We start from the raw sequence: 17,670 nt of genomic DNA on the forward strand, positions 1-17,670 counted from the left end.
ATTTAAGCACAGGTATTAGAGAGAGCGACACTTGAGTAAAGGACAGTGTGCAGGCAGGTGCCACTGTGAATTTCCCAACGGAACTGTGCTGAAGGGTTTTACGATCTCTGTACGCACGGTTTGGGTGGCTGAAGTTACATCTCAAAGCATTTCTGAAAAGATTTATTTCTCCCTCTTTCCAGCAAATGAGGTCAAAGAATGGTTCTTGGGGTGCACTCTATATTGATTTTAGCTGGGCAGGTAACTGCAGGGGTCCCGAGGATTGCACAAAGCATTAAGACACATTTGTAGTGTAAATGAAGTTAAGGTTTTGTTTGTGAAACCATCCAAAAAATTTTTGCAGGTTTACATGTGGAAATGGAAGAAAGCCATACTCAGAGTCAATCACTTGGGCCTTAAGTATAGTTCACTGCTATTTGAACATTTTTACTTGAAATATTCCAAAGAAATATCATCAGAGTGAGGTAGTCACGAAATTATGTTAGTATTCTGAAATTATTGACTCTCAGCTGGCAAGAGACTTGAACAGACTCCAGGATAGCAAATTCCATTCCCTTTCCAGGTCCTCTAACTTTTCCCCGTCTTTCTAACCCCTTCAGAAACGACTTGTTCCGATTCTGAGCAGAATGATTCACAGTGCTGGGGGTGTACCCCAGTGCTCCGATGCTTCTGGTATCTAGCATGTGCAAGGCCCTGGGTTTGGTCGTAGGTGGCTGCTGTTGCTCCTTTAGCCTGCACCCAGGTCACGGAAGGTACTTGGTACCTGAGAGGACCTTGAGCAAAGAATGCCCAGAACAGAGAACGCATCTTTGTGTTGAAAACCACTTAGACACACCTCAACACAATCCAATACAACCTACATGGAAAAGTACTTAAATGATTCAGGAAAAGTCCAAAATATCTGCTAATCATGTTCAAACTAAAGGAGACACAAACCACTCTGGGGCCTCCCTGCTTAGAGAAACAGAATCCTGTGTTAAGGGAAAAGGGACAGAAAGGCTCAAAGGACCTGCAGGAAGCGAAGTCTGAACAAGGAACCAACACACCCAAGGATCAGAGGAACTAAGTAAGAGCCTTCGATAAAGAAGGAAGGGCATGAATTATAAAGGAACCCCTTAAGTAACAGCAGGACCTGAGGGAACATGCATCCCCAACAGAAGGAGGATGAGACAAGGAAACAGAACAAAGAACCATGCAGAGGAGCACAGAGAAGCAGAAGCGTAGTTAGAGTAACCAGATAGAGTCTGAAAAGTAAGGGGTGAGCCAGTGAACTGTTTTAAGACACAGCACAGTTTCACTCAGACACTACCAAGATGAAGACCTCAAGAGCGGCCTAAGGTACTCCGTGCTCCTGAAATAGCTATGAAGCCAGCTGAGAAGGGCCTTGCCTTTCTAAGGAGGCTGCCATTCCTTTCAATCCTCATTTCCACTCTCTCCAAAAAGCCCACTGGTATATTTATGGTCCTCCCCTGCCGCCACGCCCTGTGCAATCTCAAATTCTTGCATTTTGTATAAGCAAAAATAAGGGACATGAACTAATTTTAACTCACATGAGGGTGCAAATTAGTTCAGGGCTTGCCTTGTTGGTAAGCAGAATCAGGGTTGACTGTGTGGCAGGATGGCTGAGTCTTTATCCTCACTCCCTAGTTATGTTCTTACCCGAAATGGGGTAGCTGCAGATTATCCCTTGGCCTCCATTTCACATTCTAGCAGATCCATAGAGCCTTGGGCTTCCCAGAGGCAGCAGGACTGCAGCAAGCCACACAGCAAGGCCACACCTTCCCGCCGCTGCTCCGTTTCCTCTGTGCTACCATCTCCTAGCGCTACGGACTTCCAGCTCTAATTATCCTTTAAAGGGGATGTGCGTGGTGGCTCCTGCTTCCTGGCCAATCAATGATCAAGAACCCCACTACTCACATCAGGACCTGGGACTGAACAGCACCAGTGTCTCCAGAGGGCACGTTAGGAACACAGGCACCCAGGCCCACAATCTGTATTCACTTGGTCTGTGTCATCCAAGATCCCAGAGGCTCCTACACTTATGGGCATTTCAGTGGTGCTGCCAGCACGCCACTCTTCCCAGAAGAAGAGCATCCTGTCCCTGTGTTGTGTCCAACAGAAGTATAAGCTAAAAGTCTCGGCATAGTGTTCTAGGAAGTTAACATTTACTAGTCTTGTGTAGAGAGTATGTTACATTAACATCTCCCAGCCTCAGTTTCCCCCTCTATAGAGTGGGACTAATAATGCCTGTCTCAGAATTGTGCTCACAATCAAGTGCTCCCCAGAGCAGGGTGAATGAAGGGCCTTGGAGAGGCCATTTTAGAGACACTCTGGGCAAAAGCAGACATTTAACAAAAGATTCAGGGCACGCAAGACAGATTTAATTTGATTGATCCTGTCTGGCCTTCAATGCTTTATGCTTTGTGTTTTAAAAAAGCCAAAATAGATTAAGAAAAGAGTTGGACAGCTAGGAGTTTTGACATACAGCACACACTAATTTACTTCCATAACCGTCTGCCCCACTGCATGCCAATATTTATGTGTGTGATTTAGCACCTACACAGCACAGTCTCCCAGAGTCTGGCTTCTCCTCCCAGCCGACTCTTAGAAGAAAATATCATCTCAAGTAAGTTTCCTTGAAATATGCAAAATCTTCTCAACACGGCATCAGGAATTACAGACTATGTATGAACCACCCTAGAGCCATAGAATCTCCAGAAGGAAAATTAACATAGGGAATTTAAAGATACCAGTAAGCCTAAAATTTTCACCCATATAAATAAATTAGCAAGCCCGGATTAATCCTGACCCTCACTTCCCTAAAGTTTCTTTTAATTACAGTTGATGTTTCCTGTCTTCTACAAGGGTAGGCTAATCGAGTCTTAAGAAAGTTGGGGTGTGGCCGGGCGATGGTGGCGCACGCCTTTAATCCCAGCACTCGGGAGGCAGAGGCAGGCGGATCTCTGTGAGTTCGAGACCAGCCTGGTCTACAGAGCTAGTTCCAGGACAGGCTCCAAAGCCACAGAGAAACCCTGTCTCGAAAAACCAAAAAAAAAAAAAAAAAAGAAAGAAAGTTGGGGTGTGTATGCACCTGAGAGGATATGTTAGGCTTGTCTAGACCTTGAGCTATAAAGCCTCTGGGGGCTGGGAGTGTGGGAGGAAAGAGGAGAGACAGAGAGAGGCAACAAAAGAACTCCATTCAGGGGCCTTGATGCCTGGGGCATCTTCATCATTGCTCACCTTGAACTTGACCTTTGGCCTCTGATAGAGAGATGGAGACAGAAAGAGACAGAAACAGATAGAAAGACAACCCCAGAACTCTATGCCTGGGCCTGGATGCCTGGTGCATCTTCATCTTTGCACACCTTGAACTTGCCCTGTGGCCTCTGACATACTGCAACCAAGTCCTAGTTTGCTTTCTATTGCTAGGATCAAACACCGTGACCAAAAGCAACTGAGGGAAGAAAGAGTTTGCTTGGCTTCCACATCCTGATCACACTCCATCACTGAGGTAGGAACTTGACACAGGAGCCTGGAGGCAGGGACCGAAGCAAAGAGAGCTACTTGCTGCCTTGCTCCCCAGGCTCACGTTCAGCTACATTTTTTCTACCTCCCAGGACCAGCACTTCCACTGTGGCCTGCCCCACCCCACCACACACATCAATCATGGATCAAGAAAATGACCCCACAGACTTGCCTATAGGCCAGTTTGATGGAGGCATTTTCTCACATGAGACTCCTTATTTCCAGAAGACCCTAGCATGTGTCAAACAGGCAACAACAACAACAAAAACTCAACAACAACAAAAACAAAACACTAACCAGCACAAGCTGTAACACATGATGTATTGGGAGGTTAGGTTTGGTTTGGTTTTTGATTTCTCAAGTCAGGATTTCTCAGTAGTTATGGAGCCTGTTCTTTTTTTTTTTTTTTTTTTTTTTTTCAGTTTTTTGAGACAGGGTTTCTCTGTAGCTTTGGTGCCCGTCCCAAAACTAGCTCTTGTAGACCAGGCTGGCCTCGAACTCCCAGAGATCTGCTTGCCTCTGCCTCCCGAGTGCTGGGATCACAGGCATGCAAACCACTGCCCAACTCAAATGTATTCCCTAGAACAAATTCTGAAAGATAAACTAAAATAATATTAAAATAAAACTACTCCCTATTTTATCAATAAAGAAATTAATGGAAAAGAGAGTTAGAACAGAGAAAATAGGAAAGAGTGAGCTAGAAAGAAGGAAAGGGGAGATTTGACAAGATCACGCCTTTTCTGCATCAGGGAAAGAACTTGTATCACAGGCAATTAAACTTTTTTCCCACATAGAACTCTCAGGTGGATCAACGGAACTGACATCCATGTTGTCCCATGACAGGTGCATCAGATGATCCCACAATACTCCAGAGACCCTGTCTCTTGGCCATCCCCTTCCCGTTCTAGGTGACATTTGGTCTCCAGAGCCTGTGGTGCTCAGCATGTTTCTACCAATGACACGTTCGTTAATCTTACATCAGAGGCCATCACCCAAACCTCTAAAGCTCAGCGAGTTTGTTCCTATGTGAGGACTTCGCTGTCACCTGGCCTCCTTCTGGAGAAGTGCCCTCCATTTCCACACAATCATTCTTCTCATAAAATACTTTAGATTGCTTTATGTGTCTAAATGTTTTTGCCTGCAAGTATGTAAGTGAACCATGTGTGTTCCTGGTGCCCATGGAGGTCAAAAGAGTGATGTGTGATTCCCCTCTGTATGCTATGAATATGTTTTATTACCATTGGTTAATAAAGAAGCTGCTTTAGCCTATAGCAGGGCAGAGTATACCAAGGCAAGAAATGCAAGGAGAGATAGAAGAGGAAAGAAGTGGAGTCAGAGAGACACCATTTAGCCACCCAAGAAGCAAGCGATAATAAACCATGAGACTCGTGGTAAAATATAAAATAACAGAAATGGGTTAATTTAAGATGTAAGAGTTAGTAAGAAGCCTGAGCTAATAGGCCAAACTTTGTTGTAATTAATATAGTTTCTGCGTGATTATTCATGTCTGGGTGGCCAGGAAATCAAAGAAGAGTCTCTGCTTACAGAAGAAGGTCTGGATCCCCTGGCACTAGATTTACGTTTGGTTGTGAACCACCATGTAGAAACTAGAAACTAAACCTGGTCCTCTGAAAGAGCAGTAACTTCTGAGCCATCTCTCTACCCCTCCTGCCCATTATTCTCTTCTATGCAGAAGAATCCAAACTACCAAACTCTCTGTAGGATCTTTAAGGCATCTTTTGAAAGGATGGACCAACTTTCTGGCCCCACGGATATGCTGGGAAATCAGAAAAGACATTCTTCACCAGCTTTCTCACTAAATTAACTGGTCATGTGCCCTTGACCAAGGCTGTACTTCTCTCTGATCTCATTCTCATATGTGATGCAAATATTAATAGCAATTATGAAGTGCAATATTATGATCTGTATTGCTAACAGCAGCTATCCTTCAATCAAGGAACTGATTTCAGAACCCTGAGGCTATCAAACGCCATAGATGTTCAAGTTCCCTATATAATGAGGGAAGAACTCCTAAGGCCCCATCCCTCCTAAGGGACTTTGACATTTAAGAGTGACTAGGGAAAGGGATGACATTTTCTTCAGTGGTATAGCCAATTCAAATTTGCCTATGCCCTAGTAAACAATGCCCCATGCTTTCAACCCTATTTAAATTCAATGGATCAAACACATATACTCAAGACCTGGAAGCAGGAGTAAGACCTGTTGGGAAGAAGGAGTGGGAGAAAGAATGAGGATGAAGCAGGGTGATAAGGGGTGAAAAGGATGGAAATTTACTATGTAAATGTATGGAACTGTCAGCAGTAGAAAACAAAAAGTGTCTCAATTCCAGAGCTATTGAAATGTAGAAAGAGATTTATCTCCAAGTTAATTGTAGGCAGGTCAAGAAATAAAGAGCTTCCACAGTGAAAGAAGAGTGAACTCTAGCCATTAAAAGTATCAGGCTTGAGAGAAATGTTTTCAGAAGTTAAATGGGGCAAGAAGCTGCAAGGAGCTGAGGGTAGTGAGGGAGAGGTGCTCAGAAGTTGGCCTACACCTGCAAGGTGTTTTCTATTAATTCTGAAGGTATTCACAGGAGAAACCCAAAGCATAAGCTATGCTCTATGTCTTTCCTCCTTAGAAAGATGTTGAGTCTCAATACTATGCAATAATACAGGAAAAATTTAGTAAAATAATAATAAAAATAATAAAATAATAAAAATCAAGGTGTCAACATATAGGAACATTTTATTTCTTCTTGAGCATAGAAGACTACCAAATTCACTTCTCAAAATATTATCCACCATCATGCTTCAATGAACAGGCCAAGGTTTTTGTTTTAGTTATTATTCTTTCTACGTGTATTTTAAAAAAAACCTGAGAGTTTTATCTTTCCTCTTTTTCTGGATTTGCTTTAATCGTTATTCTTTTATTAAGAAATAAGACTGCAAATATAATCCAAGGATGTTTCTACAGATGCTGAAGCTGTGACTGTTTTAAACATCAGGTCTGTGACTCAGGAGCTGTTTGTAGTTCTGTGGCACAAATCATAAACACAAGATGGACCAGCGGAATTCTCACAGCTGGGTCCACACTCCTCTGTGAGAGGCTACCAGGCCAGAGCATAACGAGATAATAGCCATTTGACTGAGCGTACAAGTCCAACAAAGAGAACCATGGGAATATATGGGTCAGGGTTCATAGATTTACAAGGATCATCAAGATAGTATCTATAAATGCCATCACAGAAGCCCTTTTTTTTAGAGAAATGGGGTTTTACAGGGATGCCATGCTGGCCAGAAGTACATTTTTTAATGAGATAATTCCAAAAAAATAAGAGGTACATTTTCCCTCATCAGGCTTAAAGAGGCCTAATGGTTTGGAGGAATAATCAATTTTTCAAAATGTTTTAAAAGCCAGTGCTGGGATTGTATTTTGATCTGCATCTACTGCAAGGATGTATGCTCTGGACTTTTCCAAAGATTAAATCCAAGAGTAATGGCATTCCAGGCCACTATCCAGGGGTATCAACCAAGAGGCCAGCATCGTCAGTTATAGAACCACAGCAATGTTTTGGCTTTACACTTGGTTTTATTTATTTCTACATGACAGACAGAGGTGTATGTACATGAATGTATTCAGATATGCATATTCCGCGTGTGCTGCGGCCAGAGGAGGAGACAGAGTGCCTTGCTCTATCTCTCTCATCCTTGAAGCAGGGTCTCTCAATCAAACCGCAGCGAGGTTGGCAGCCAGCAGACCCCGGAGATCCTCCTGTCCTCACCTCCCATAGTACTGGGCCTAAAGTCAGGTCTATGACTGCACCTGGCTTTTTACAAGGGTGCGGGTGTTCCCTTGTCCCCTTGCCTCTGAAGAGAGGAGCCCAGGGCGACTGCCTTCCTGGAAGCAGCCACCCGTGGGTTCTGTCCTGTTGGACATACCTATGGGCTACAAGCAGTTGAGCTGAATGGACCATCCGCCATCTTTCTGTCCTCAGAGCCAGGTGCTGATGTGGCCAGATGAGCAGTTGTATGAGACAAGCCTGAAGAGGGTGTGGGGGTGTACCGTTGGGAAGGGCTTCTGTTTCTGCCCTTTGTGGAGAAGATGCATGAAGCCCAACATGATCATTTCTCTATGTGTGAAAGTCATGCATAATACGAGATTATCCTTTTTTGTATGAGAACAGTCTGGACCTTCTTAAATGAATGGGCTTCCAGAGGCAAGCAGACCTCCGTGAATTTGAGGCCAGCCTGGTCTATAAGAGCTGGTTCTGGAACAGCTAGGACTGTTACACAGAGAAACTCTGTCTCGAAAAACCAAATAAATAAATAAAATAAAATAAAAGGAGGAAAGAGGGTCCTTCTAAGTCTTGATTTTATAACTAAGGAAAAAAATGATTCCTCAACAGGGCTCCTTCATAAAACCCTTTCCAATACCGGACAGACCAGCATGGGTCTGCCCACATTCTTCTAAGGCTTTGCTTGGAGGCGTTTGCATGTGAATGGCCTCTGCTGTGTTTTCCCTGAGTTCCAGAACCAAATGCATTATTGCATCAGGATGGGAACTGGGGTGAGTTCTCACATCTCAGTCATGCCAAGGATTCATGCCTACCCCCCAGCTCCTATTTCTAGCTCCATCGCCCTCTGTGCTGACTCACGAGCACTGTGCTAAACATGTCACACACCTGTTTGACTGAAGGACATGGGCTCCTATTCCGGAGGCCTCTCCAGGCAGTGGAAGCTCACTCTCCATGGAATTGTTTCTATTTTTTCTAAATTAGTCCTCTTAATGAGAATTATTTTTTTCTGAAATTGCTTGCACACCACATCTTTCCTTTTAAACACAACTCTGAGTTTTCAGATCTTTCTTCCCTGGTTATTCGGAGTCGTTACTACAATAATTATGTATGTAGTTGACATCAGTGAGGGCATGTCGTTCACAATCTGGGCCCATCTTTAGGACTATTTCCCTCACACTAATTGCAGTGGCACACACTGGAGGCCTGGGCCTGCTTCCTGTTTGATTCGCTTTTGTCTGTGCTGTTTTTCCATCATAATTGACCAGCAACTTCCATCATCTACCCTAGAGAGAAGCAAATTCCTGAGGATTGTGGCCAAGTGCTTATTAAAGGGCCAGTGCAGGTGACAGTAGCTGACTCTCACTTGCCTCGACTAAACCCCAGTGCTGCCCTGAGCAATCCTGAGGTGTCATCTCACAAATAGAGAATGGAACTTGCAGGATTCTGCTATGAAAACTGTGATACTGGGTGTGATGGTTAGTTTAAACTTTCAACTTGACCAGGTTTAGAATTACCCAAGAAAAGAGTCTCAGTGAAAAACTGTCTAGGTCAAGTTGGCCTGTGTGCAAGTATATGTGTGATTATCTCAGTTATATTAATTGAAATGGAAAGACCCACCCACTGGAGGGACGACATTTTCTGGGCAAGGGAACCTGATGTTTATGAGTGGGGAACTGGGTGAGCACTGGCACGCCTGAATGCCTAATCATTGCTCTCTGCTCCCGACTGTGAATGTCATGGGACTGCAGCAAGTCCCTGCCACCTTGCCTTCCACACAGAGATGGACCGTACGTAACTGGAATCGGGAGACAAATAAGCCCTTCCTTCCTTAAGCTGCTCTTGTCAGCCGTGTATCTTCTCACTGCAACAGGAAATGAAGCTGAGGCAGTCTCAGCTGCCTGAAGGAAGCTGCCTGGGCCCAGTTCCCCATTTGGGGCAGACTTTGGTTTGGCACAGGTTGCCACAGAATCAAGATAGAGGACATGGTGCCCGTGAAATTCATCCTGTACCGAGTTTTGGATTTTTCTCTAAGTTGCACCATCGTGCATACTTGCTTCCCCCTGGGTCTTTTTTGTCCCTCTCTTTGCTGTTACTTCCCTTCCAATTCCTTCCTCGGTCTTCTCTCACCTTTGCTTCACTCTGCACCTTGAGCACAGTCATTACCCCTCAGTGGCACTGCCTCCCTGACATTCTAGAAAGCAATGGCAGGATGGGCACCAGACAGTAGCACCAGCACCCCAGATCTCCTTCACAGCTGTGCCCACTGAAGTTCACACCACCCTACAATCAGTCTAAGTAACCCCAGCCACCAGCTCTGCCAGGACAGCCATAACCATGAGGGACTCTGCCCAACCAACCAGTGTGTTTGGGACCTTGGCATTTAAATATTGTTTTCCATTCAAACTTCTCCTGATGTGTTTCTATTATTAAAACTTCACCAAATAGCTACATTTTTTTTTCTAGTTATATGGAAAACTAGTCACATACCCTATCCTCCAAATAGCTAAACGGTTACTTCTTTTAGACACACAGTGAAGCTCAACAGCTTATTCAACAATCTGCTGTCATAATTTTCTCATAACAAATTCTCAGTAGCGTTGGTTGATTGTCCAGTTGCCCAGGGCTTTTAATGTAAAACAGACAGCACAGAGATGTAAACCTCCCTATCTCAAGATCAATATGGGGTTAAACAAAACAAGTCTGTCTTAGAGCTAAGACAGAGATTCAACAAGTTTTGGCTGGAATAAAGATAGCTAAGAACTGTCCCCAGTTCTGTGAAGTGAACAGGCTTGTGCGGCTCTCTGGTCACCTTCCTGGTACCATGGACGGAGACCATACTCTTATTTTGACATGTGTCACCTGCTGCGGGTTTAGAAAGGGGATTCTCTTTTTGTTCTCACTTTCCAGACGGGAAACCCAAGGCTCAGGAAGGCAAAGTACTCAAGACTGTGTGGCTATTAACGGCAGAGTCAGGATCTGCCCTCAGGCCTCTGGCTCCAGAACCCATGCACAGCCCCAATGCCGCATTACACTTAGGGCCAAGAAACGAATGCGGAGCAGAATGCTGTCTGAGGGTCCTCCAAATCCAGAGCTCACGATCCAGGAAAATCTAAGCTCTTCTTTAGGGCAAATGGCTTCCCCATGGCTGCCTCACACTCACCAGCTCAAGGTCTCAGATTCAAAACTGTATGCCCACTGCTGCTCTTAGGGAGGTCAGCAGGCACCAACCATAAGAACACAAGCTTTGCATTATGTCTTCATCTATTTCAGCTACTGATTTGGAGGGCTCTGCATGTTATTCCATCTTACTAAAATATCTAGTTCTCAAAAGCGAACGAATGAACCCTAGCTAGACATAATTTGTTGCTAAAATACAATGAAGATCAGGTATGTTATTGTAAAGTATATTTACATAGTCTTGCTTAGAATCAAAAGAATAAACCAGATCATAATAAAGATACCTCTCATTTTAAGAAGAGTAACAAAATAAAAACAAGAAAGAAAATTTTATTTCTAAAATAATAACCTTAGGAAATGAAACATCAACATGCTTAGCTCCAAAACATGAATTATCAAATACATAAAAATACACAAATTCTGTAACTGAATTCAAAGATATACAAACTTTTCATTTTAGGGTCATCGGCATAGCTGGGAAGTTTAGCTCACATGCTGAGAGTTACATGAACTGGGGGACCAAAGCTATGCCGTGCAACAGTCCCGCCGGCTAAACAAGAATTCTGGCTCAGAACTTCACATGAGTTTGTTCTATGTATGAGGTGTACAGTGCTAAGTCTGGACCACCCCCTCCAAAAAAATATCTGGTACCATTACTCTTTCTCCAGGGGATGCTTAAAGTCTTCCCAGGCAATCTCTCTCAGGACTGTAGTAATAGCACAGATGCAGAGAACAGGCTGGACCAGTTTGGCACAGCCGCTGGGATTGGGGGGGGGGGAGTCATCCAACTCTTCAAGCCACACAAAGAACATCTGGATATAACAATTCCGTTGTTCATTCACCTACCAGGTGTGGCTGCACAGAGATTTGTCTTATTTCCCCCTGAGCCTTCCTCTACCCATGCTTTGGATCTATCGACAGTTACCTATCCCAGGCACCCAGGCATAAGGGCTAGCTAGTCTCTTAGCAATGTAAGGACGTTTTGTATGACTGCGTGCAAAGCACTGTCTAGCACTCCTTGACCTTAAAGCTCCTACCTTCTTGTCAATGAACCTGGCATCCTGCAGACTGTTCCCAGTTCTGCTCCAGATTTAGACCTGCCAGAATATAACTTTGGCTATCCAGCTATTCATTTTTATTCGGTCACTACATTCTGACATGCCTTGACCAGAACTCTTGATTTATGGCTTTCTTCATTCTAAAATCATACACAAGCATCAAGCACCACGACAGGCTCCGGAGATACAATGGTAAGCAAAAGCATATGGAGGCCCCACTCCCGACTCTTAGCACACCGGCGTTAATCAAATATGCCCAATATAATGGCAAACTGAGACAAGAGACCTAAAAGCACTTTTTAATAAAAAAAAATATTATTTATAGTTTATAGTCAGGGAGTGAGGGGGATGGATAGGCGGGAGGAATTTCCTTTCTTCATTTTATTTGAAGAAGTGGTAGGTGTTATTTAAGCCAAAGGCAAAGGAGGAGAAACCAGAAGAGGGTAACCACAGAGGTGTGCTAGGAATGTCGTCCTTACTCCTAAGAGCAACGGAAAGTAACCACAAGGAGAAACCATCCTGAGGCTAAAGTAATTCTCAAGATTTTAAGTGTGTGTGTGGTGGGGAGTGCTTTCAACTTTGAGTGCCAGATACTTTCAAGGCTCCCTTGGGGCAAGCTGCCTGAGAGCAGTATGCAGAATGTGGGGTGGCCACTGCAGTCCAGGATGAAGGGGAGGATGCTTCCAGATGGATAAACTGGATGACTGACGACATCATTCATTACCACAGTGTCCTACAGAAGAGAAGTGCTTGAGGGGGAGTGGAGACGAGGCCATTGCTTCCAGCTCTGTGCTAAGAGCCATGGGTTTCTCATTTTGATTTTACAACAAACACACAAAGTAAATACCATTATATATTTCCCAGTTTAAAACTACGTAAGTTTTTCGAATTCAGACTATATAGGTCTAACTTTTAAGGACAATGTAGAGCTCCATTAGCCTCACTAAGTCTCTCAGGAAGAATACAGCACCTCTCTGGAGACCAAAACCCAAAGCCCAAAGAAATGGATCTGTGGTGATGCCAGAGGTTGTGAATGGTTGTTTTGAAACCTACAAAAGGAGAGCCACATGACGGTGCAGATTGCGTACTGCACAAACCCTGAGGTGCTATGCATGTCAAAGTCCATGCCACCCCCAAGCCCCTCTCCAGCCCAGCCCCTTCCCAGTGTTCTCCAAGAAAACCACGAAGTCTGTGACTCTCCAGTAAGGCCAGGTCCAAGAAGAGTCAATGAGCAAAGCCGCACTGCATACTTGGCCTATGTGTTCTCTCCTCTTCTACAGCCTTCATCTATCCCCACGATCCAATTCCCTTTCTTCTCTGTTAGCATGGAACACTGGAGACAGGGAAATGCCAAGAAAGCACAGGCTTCCTCCACTCAGACACCATCGCTTGCAAACGTGTCTGAGATTTGTGTGCTGAACTCAAAATAACCACAATATCCACTCAAATAAACAGTGCTACACCAAACCTGCCAGCTTCTTATTGAGGTGACATAAAATATTCCCCAAATAACTAAAAGAAAAGCACCTTGCCCATGGATTACATGTCCTCCAGGTCTTTAGTTGCTGCGTAAGTGACAATGAACACCTCTTTTCTTTGAGACAGACCATTACACTCTGACATCTGGTTACCTGGAAAAGCTCTGGGCAGGTTCTTTTCCAAAGATCCTAAGACTAAAACAGTTCTCAGCTGCTGGACCGGATGATCTCACAGTGAGAAACCCAGCGGAGTCTAGACCTAGCCAAGGCTCGTTTCTCATCAGTCATCACTCGGCAAGGCAGGCAGATGCCACTGCACTTACTCAGAGAAGGGTCTAGAAACCTGAGTTTCCTGTCCATAAATGCCTTGGGCAAAGCTCACTGCTGGGGTCAGGCAAGGCAGAGTGTGACTGACATCCCAAAGACTAGAAAGCAGAGAATCAAAAACTCAACGCTAGCCTGAGCTAGAAGAGTCCCTGTCGTAAAATATCAAGACAGGGCAGCAACTCCAGAGCACCTGGCTGGCTTATGGGGGGGGGGGGGCGGGGGGAGGGCCGGGGGAGGATCCTATGGCCCTGGATCAGAATACTGCCAGCTCCCGGATGGATGTGTTTTGTAGCTTCTCCTCCACTGCTGCTCCTTCCCACTGCAGTCCTTTCCTGAGTGCTTTAAAAAAATTCCTTCTCAGGGTTCTGAGACATGACTCAATGGGTGTAGGGTGACAAACCCGAGTTTGATCTCTGGGACCCACATAGTGAATGGAGAGGACCAACTTTTGACAATAGACCTCTGATCTACACACACACACACACACACACACGATAAAGAATTTAAATCTGTTTTGTGAACACACATCTCCTTCCAATGTAAATATCAGGATAAATATGTTGCTTCTGGCTATTCCACAGAGCTTCTCTCTGATGTAGTTGTTCATAAGAGTTTAGGCTGTGAACTCTCATCCCGGTATGATGCATCCCTGAGTATACACTGACATCCAGCTCATCCTGCATTTTTCTCCTATAGAAATCTGCATTTCCACGAGCGTCGGAGTCAAGTATCTCAGCTGTCACTGTTGTGGCACATGTGTGCCCTGAACTACAGTCATGACTCTTCACTTTCTCTTACAAACAACATTCCTGTGATAGCAGCTGGTGTCCCCTCCAAGGCTGACTTATGACCTACACATTACAGTGTGTGGGTGGCAGTGGTCCCCACCCATCAGCAGCTGCGTGAATTGCATCAGCTGGTGGTATATGGGGGTACAAGGGGTTCAGCAACCAGCCTACCCAGTATGGAGACACTGGCTTCTTGCCAGCCCCACTTCATGGCTTTCTATCCACCCCTAGGTTATCCCTCAGTTACAATTGTTCCCTCAAATTCATGGGAACTTGGAGTTTATTTCCATGAAGTGGTCCTTGACCAAACACTTTTCTGAGGGAACTGGTGTAAAGTTGGAGAACATTTCCCAGATCATAGGCAGGAAGCCATCCTTCCTTCCCTTTCTTCTTCCATCTCTCTTACACAGGAATGCGTATCTAAGAAAGGCCAAGACACTACCATCCAGATGGTTAACAGAACAGAAAGTGAAGGGAAACCTGAAGGGCTGATCTGAACTGTGGGATTTGTTTTCTGCCTCTGCTTCAATTCTGAACCGGCAGGTGGAGGAAGAGCCGGGCACTGGCTGAGAGAAGGAAAATGTCTGCCCACTCCTATTTCAATATCCAGCAGCGGGTAACCAGACTAGAAACACAACTGCATTTTCATGGAGGGCTGGGAGGAGCGTCTAGGCGAACAGCAGACCCTCTGGCTGCTCTTACCCCTGGCTTGGTCCTTGCTGTCAGTTATACTGTTGACTCCATTCCTTTTAGCTTAACCCAGGGCCTGCCCTAGAATGAAAACAATCCCCTCTCAATAACAGGCAGAAACAAATATTCTTAGTAGGGAAAAACACACAAATCTCCAAAGAGATTTGGTTTGTTTGTTGATTGGCTTTACAGCCCTAGGAAGGAACCTGGGCCTCACACTTGTTTCTCCTTCAATATCAGGTCTCACCAAGTTTTTTAGGCTGCCTTGAACTCAAAGCCTTGCTGTCTCCTGGAAGTAGCCAGTCCATGTTCAGACCTCTGAAGGAACCTCAACTATTCAAAGTTATATACCACACTTACAACACATCAAAATAAATAATAAAACAAGAGGAAAATCTGGTAACCAGGCAATTTTAAGTATCATTCCATCAACTTATAATAATGTTGAATAGAAAACAGTTCCATCCACAATTCTTTTCTAATTATGCTTCTAACAAAAGTTTAATGCAAAAATCAGAACAGTAAATGTCTTTCCCTTAATAAGCTTTTCACAGACAAATGGCAAGGTTTACAGACATGATCTGTCTTCCCAAGGAAAACATCGGCTAAAGAAAAGCTCTGTCTCTTCTTGAATATTGTATATTAAGCATGAATTTTATTACTGAAAGTATTTATTAGGAGAAATGTATGATGACCAAAATTGACCAAACACATTTGTGGCAGCTGAGTGAGAAAGGTTAATTGTGATTTCTAGCCAGAAGCCTATTCTAAGAAAAGACCAATTTAGCTCTAATTGCTCCTCTGGCTGATGCAGGAAACTGGTAACAATATCAAGCAACCTCCTTTTTCCAGTCTTTTTTTTTAATGATGGAGAACAATTGCTGGTCTGATGAAGGGACTCGGTAAATATATTGCACATCCCTTTCAGCTGGTGACTCTGGAAGGGGGGATTTCCATCCAGGCGTTGCTGTTAGAAATGAGACTCCCAGAGGATCCCACAATCTGAGCATTACCCTTAGAAACTGAGAAAATGCCACAGCCACAGTCCAAACTCTGTGTTTATACTTCCTCGTTATCCACTTACACACACAGACCCAGATCACAAGTTGCCAAGACTAACTTGATGTTTCCAGCAACCTTCTCCCACTCCTAGGGGAAGAACAGCAGGAGCTCCAGCAAAGATGCAAAGCAATTACTGAGTTTCTGCACTAAGTTGCTTTTTTCCCCCTTCCTTATGTTTTTGTAAAACTTCCAAGGAGTCAACAACCACAGAAGTGATCAGAAACTTTCTCTATTTAATCACATTCTCCCAAACACTCAATGCTGATGGACTGGGTTGGATACCAATTAAAGGGAGAAAACAAAATATCAGCATTAATCAACTTTGGTGGTCCCTTTAAAAGAAAATAATAAAGAGGAAAATGAAGAAAGGATTTCTACATGTGGTGCTGTATGGCTTCGCTGCCACCCTTGCCCCGAGTAGAGCCCTCCCTGCCCTTTGTTGTGTTCAGGAAATAGATGGCATCCTGCCTTCTGGTGGAAGCATCACCTCCCGGACTTCAGTGCTGCCTTCTGGGGAGTTTCAAAGGTTATAGGCACCATAGATTATGCATTTTCTCTTAGGCCAGACCCATAAAGGTACTTTTGAACTCCATAAAAGATACAGCTTCTAAATGGGCCTGGCTTTTGTTTCTTAAGTGCCAAGACTGAAATCTTTCCGTTATGATTTTTATCGCCATGCTAGAGAAAAGTGCCCCGACGTTCAGAATGGGTGGCAACGGCAGACACGCGGTGACATTATAGTTCACTGCTTACATTTTCAGACAGTAAAATATACCAGACCAGCACGTAAAGCCCACCAACCTCAGAGGCTATCCATCCCCTTCTGCCCTGCTCCAGGGTGTGGAAAGAGCAGAGACCAGAGTCAGTATATCCTGGATGCCCCTAAGTTCTGCACTGTACAGCCTCTGAGGGGTGCCACCCCGATCCAGGCAGAACCCTGGTTCTCACAAGGGCTTTGCCACTCTCAGCTTAACTACTGTCCCAGGACTTCGCGGGTTTTTTGGGGGGTGTGGGGGGCGGTTGTTTTGTTTTCTTTTCTTTTTCACGCTTACAAGTCTTTTGCATTTATGAAAGGAAGGAAGGCTGGGCTCTTTTTCTCCTAGAGGAGGAGCACCCTCGTTTACCCATTGTTCCTGTCCTTCGGGAGCAAACTCTCTAGGAGTAAGACCAGGCGGAAGGGACTGTGTGGCGCAGTAAGTCGCATCAGTTCAGACAGGCCTCACTCCACCTCTGCACCTCGCCCGGCTGCGGGTGGGGGAAAAGATCGCTGATTCCAGAGAACTGCAGAGGTTCTTAGCTGGCACAGCTTGCACACGCCGACAACTAAGCTGCAAAGTTGTTTTCATCCTCATCCTCCTCTGCACAACCTTTCCTCCCCGCCTCCAGCAGCACACATCCACGCGCACGGACGCACGCACCCCAGAAACTTACCAGTTTAGATTTGGCGCGTTGCAAAAATTCTTCCATGCCTCTGCAAGGGATTAGGACCAGGGGTCCGGATGGAGAGCTTCAAGAGGATTGAGAGCAGCAGGCAGAAGCAGAATCCTCCAGAAAGTGGTCGCTCCTTGGGACTCAGGGACCAGCCGCTCCCTAGGCGGGCTGGCGGGGACTGAGCCCTTCTCCCTTCCTCCGGACTGCTGGCCCAGCCCACGCACCGCAGAGCTCCGACTCTGTCCTAATAAGGAAAGTGGGTGTGCCGCCCTGGAGCCTAGCGACTCCACAGGCCTACTGGCACGCGCCTGGGGGGCCTGACGCGGGGCTGGTGGGGG

General features: G+C 45.0%; 1 protein-coding gene across 1 annotated transcript in view; it reads right to left on the bottom strand.

Moving 5' to 3' along the window:
* The window catches only part of Prune2 (prune homolog 2 with BCH domain), a 258,384-nt gene extending 240,920 nt beyond the window's left edge, over positions 1-17,464 (bottom strand). The window contains exon 1 of the mRNA XM_057779958.1: positions 17,333-17,464. Coding sequence (XP_057635941.1) covers positions 17,333-17,368 — 36 coding nt within the window. The 5' untranslated portion in view covers positions 17,369-17,464. The remainder of the gene's footprint in view (positions 1-17,332) is intronic.
* Between the last annotated feature and the right edge of the window lie 206 nt (positions 17,465-17,670).

Source organism: Chionomys nivalis, chromosome 8 (genome assembly GCF_950005125.1).
Source record: "Chionomys nivalis chromosome 8, mChiNiv1.1, whole genome shotgun sequence".
Taxonomy (NCBI): domain Eukaryota; kingdom Metazoa; phylum Chordata; class Mammalia; order Rodentia; family Cricetidae; genus Chionomys; species Chionomys nivalis.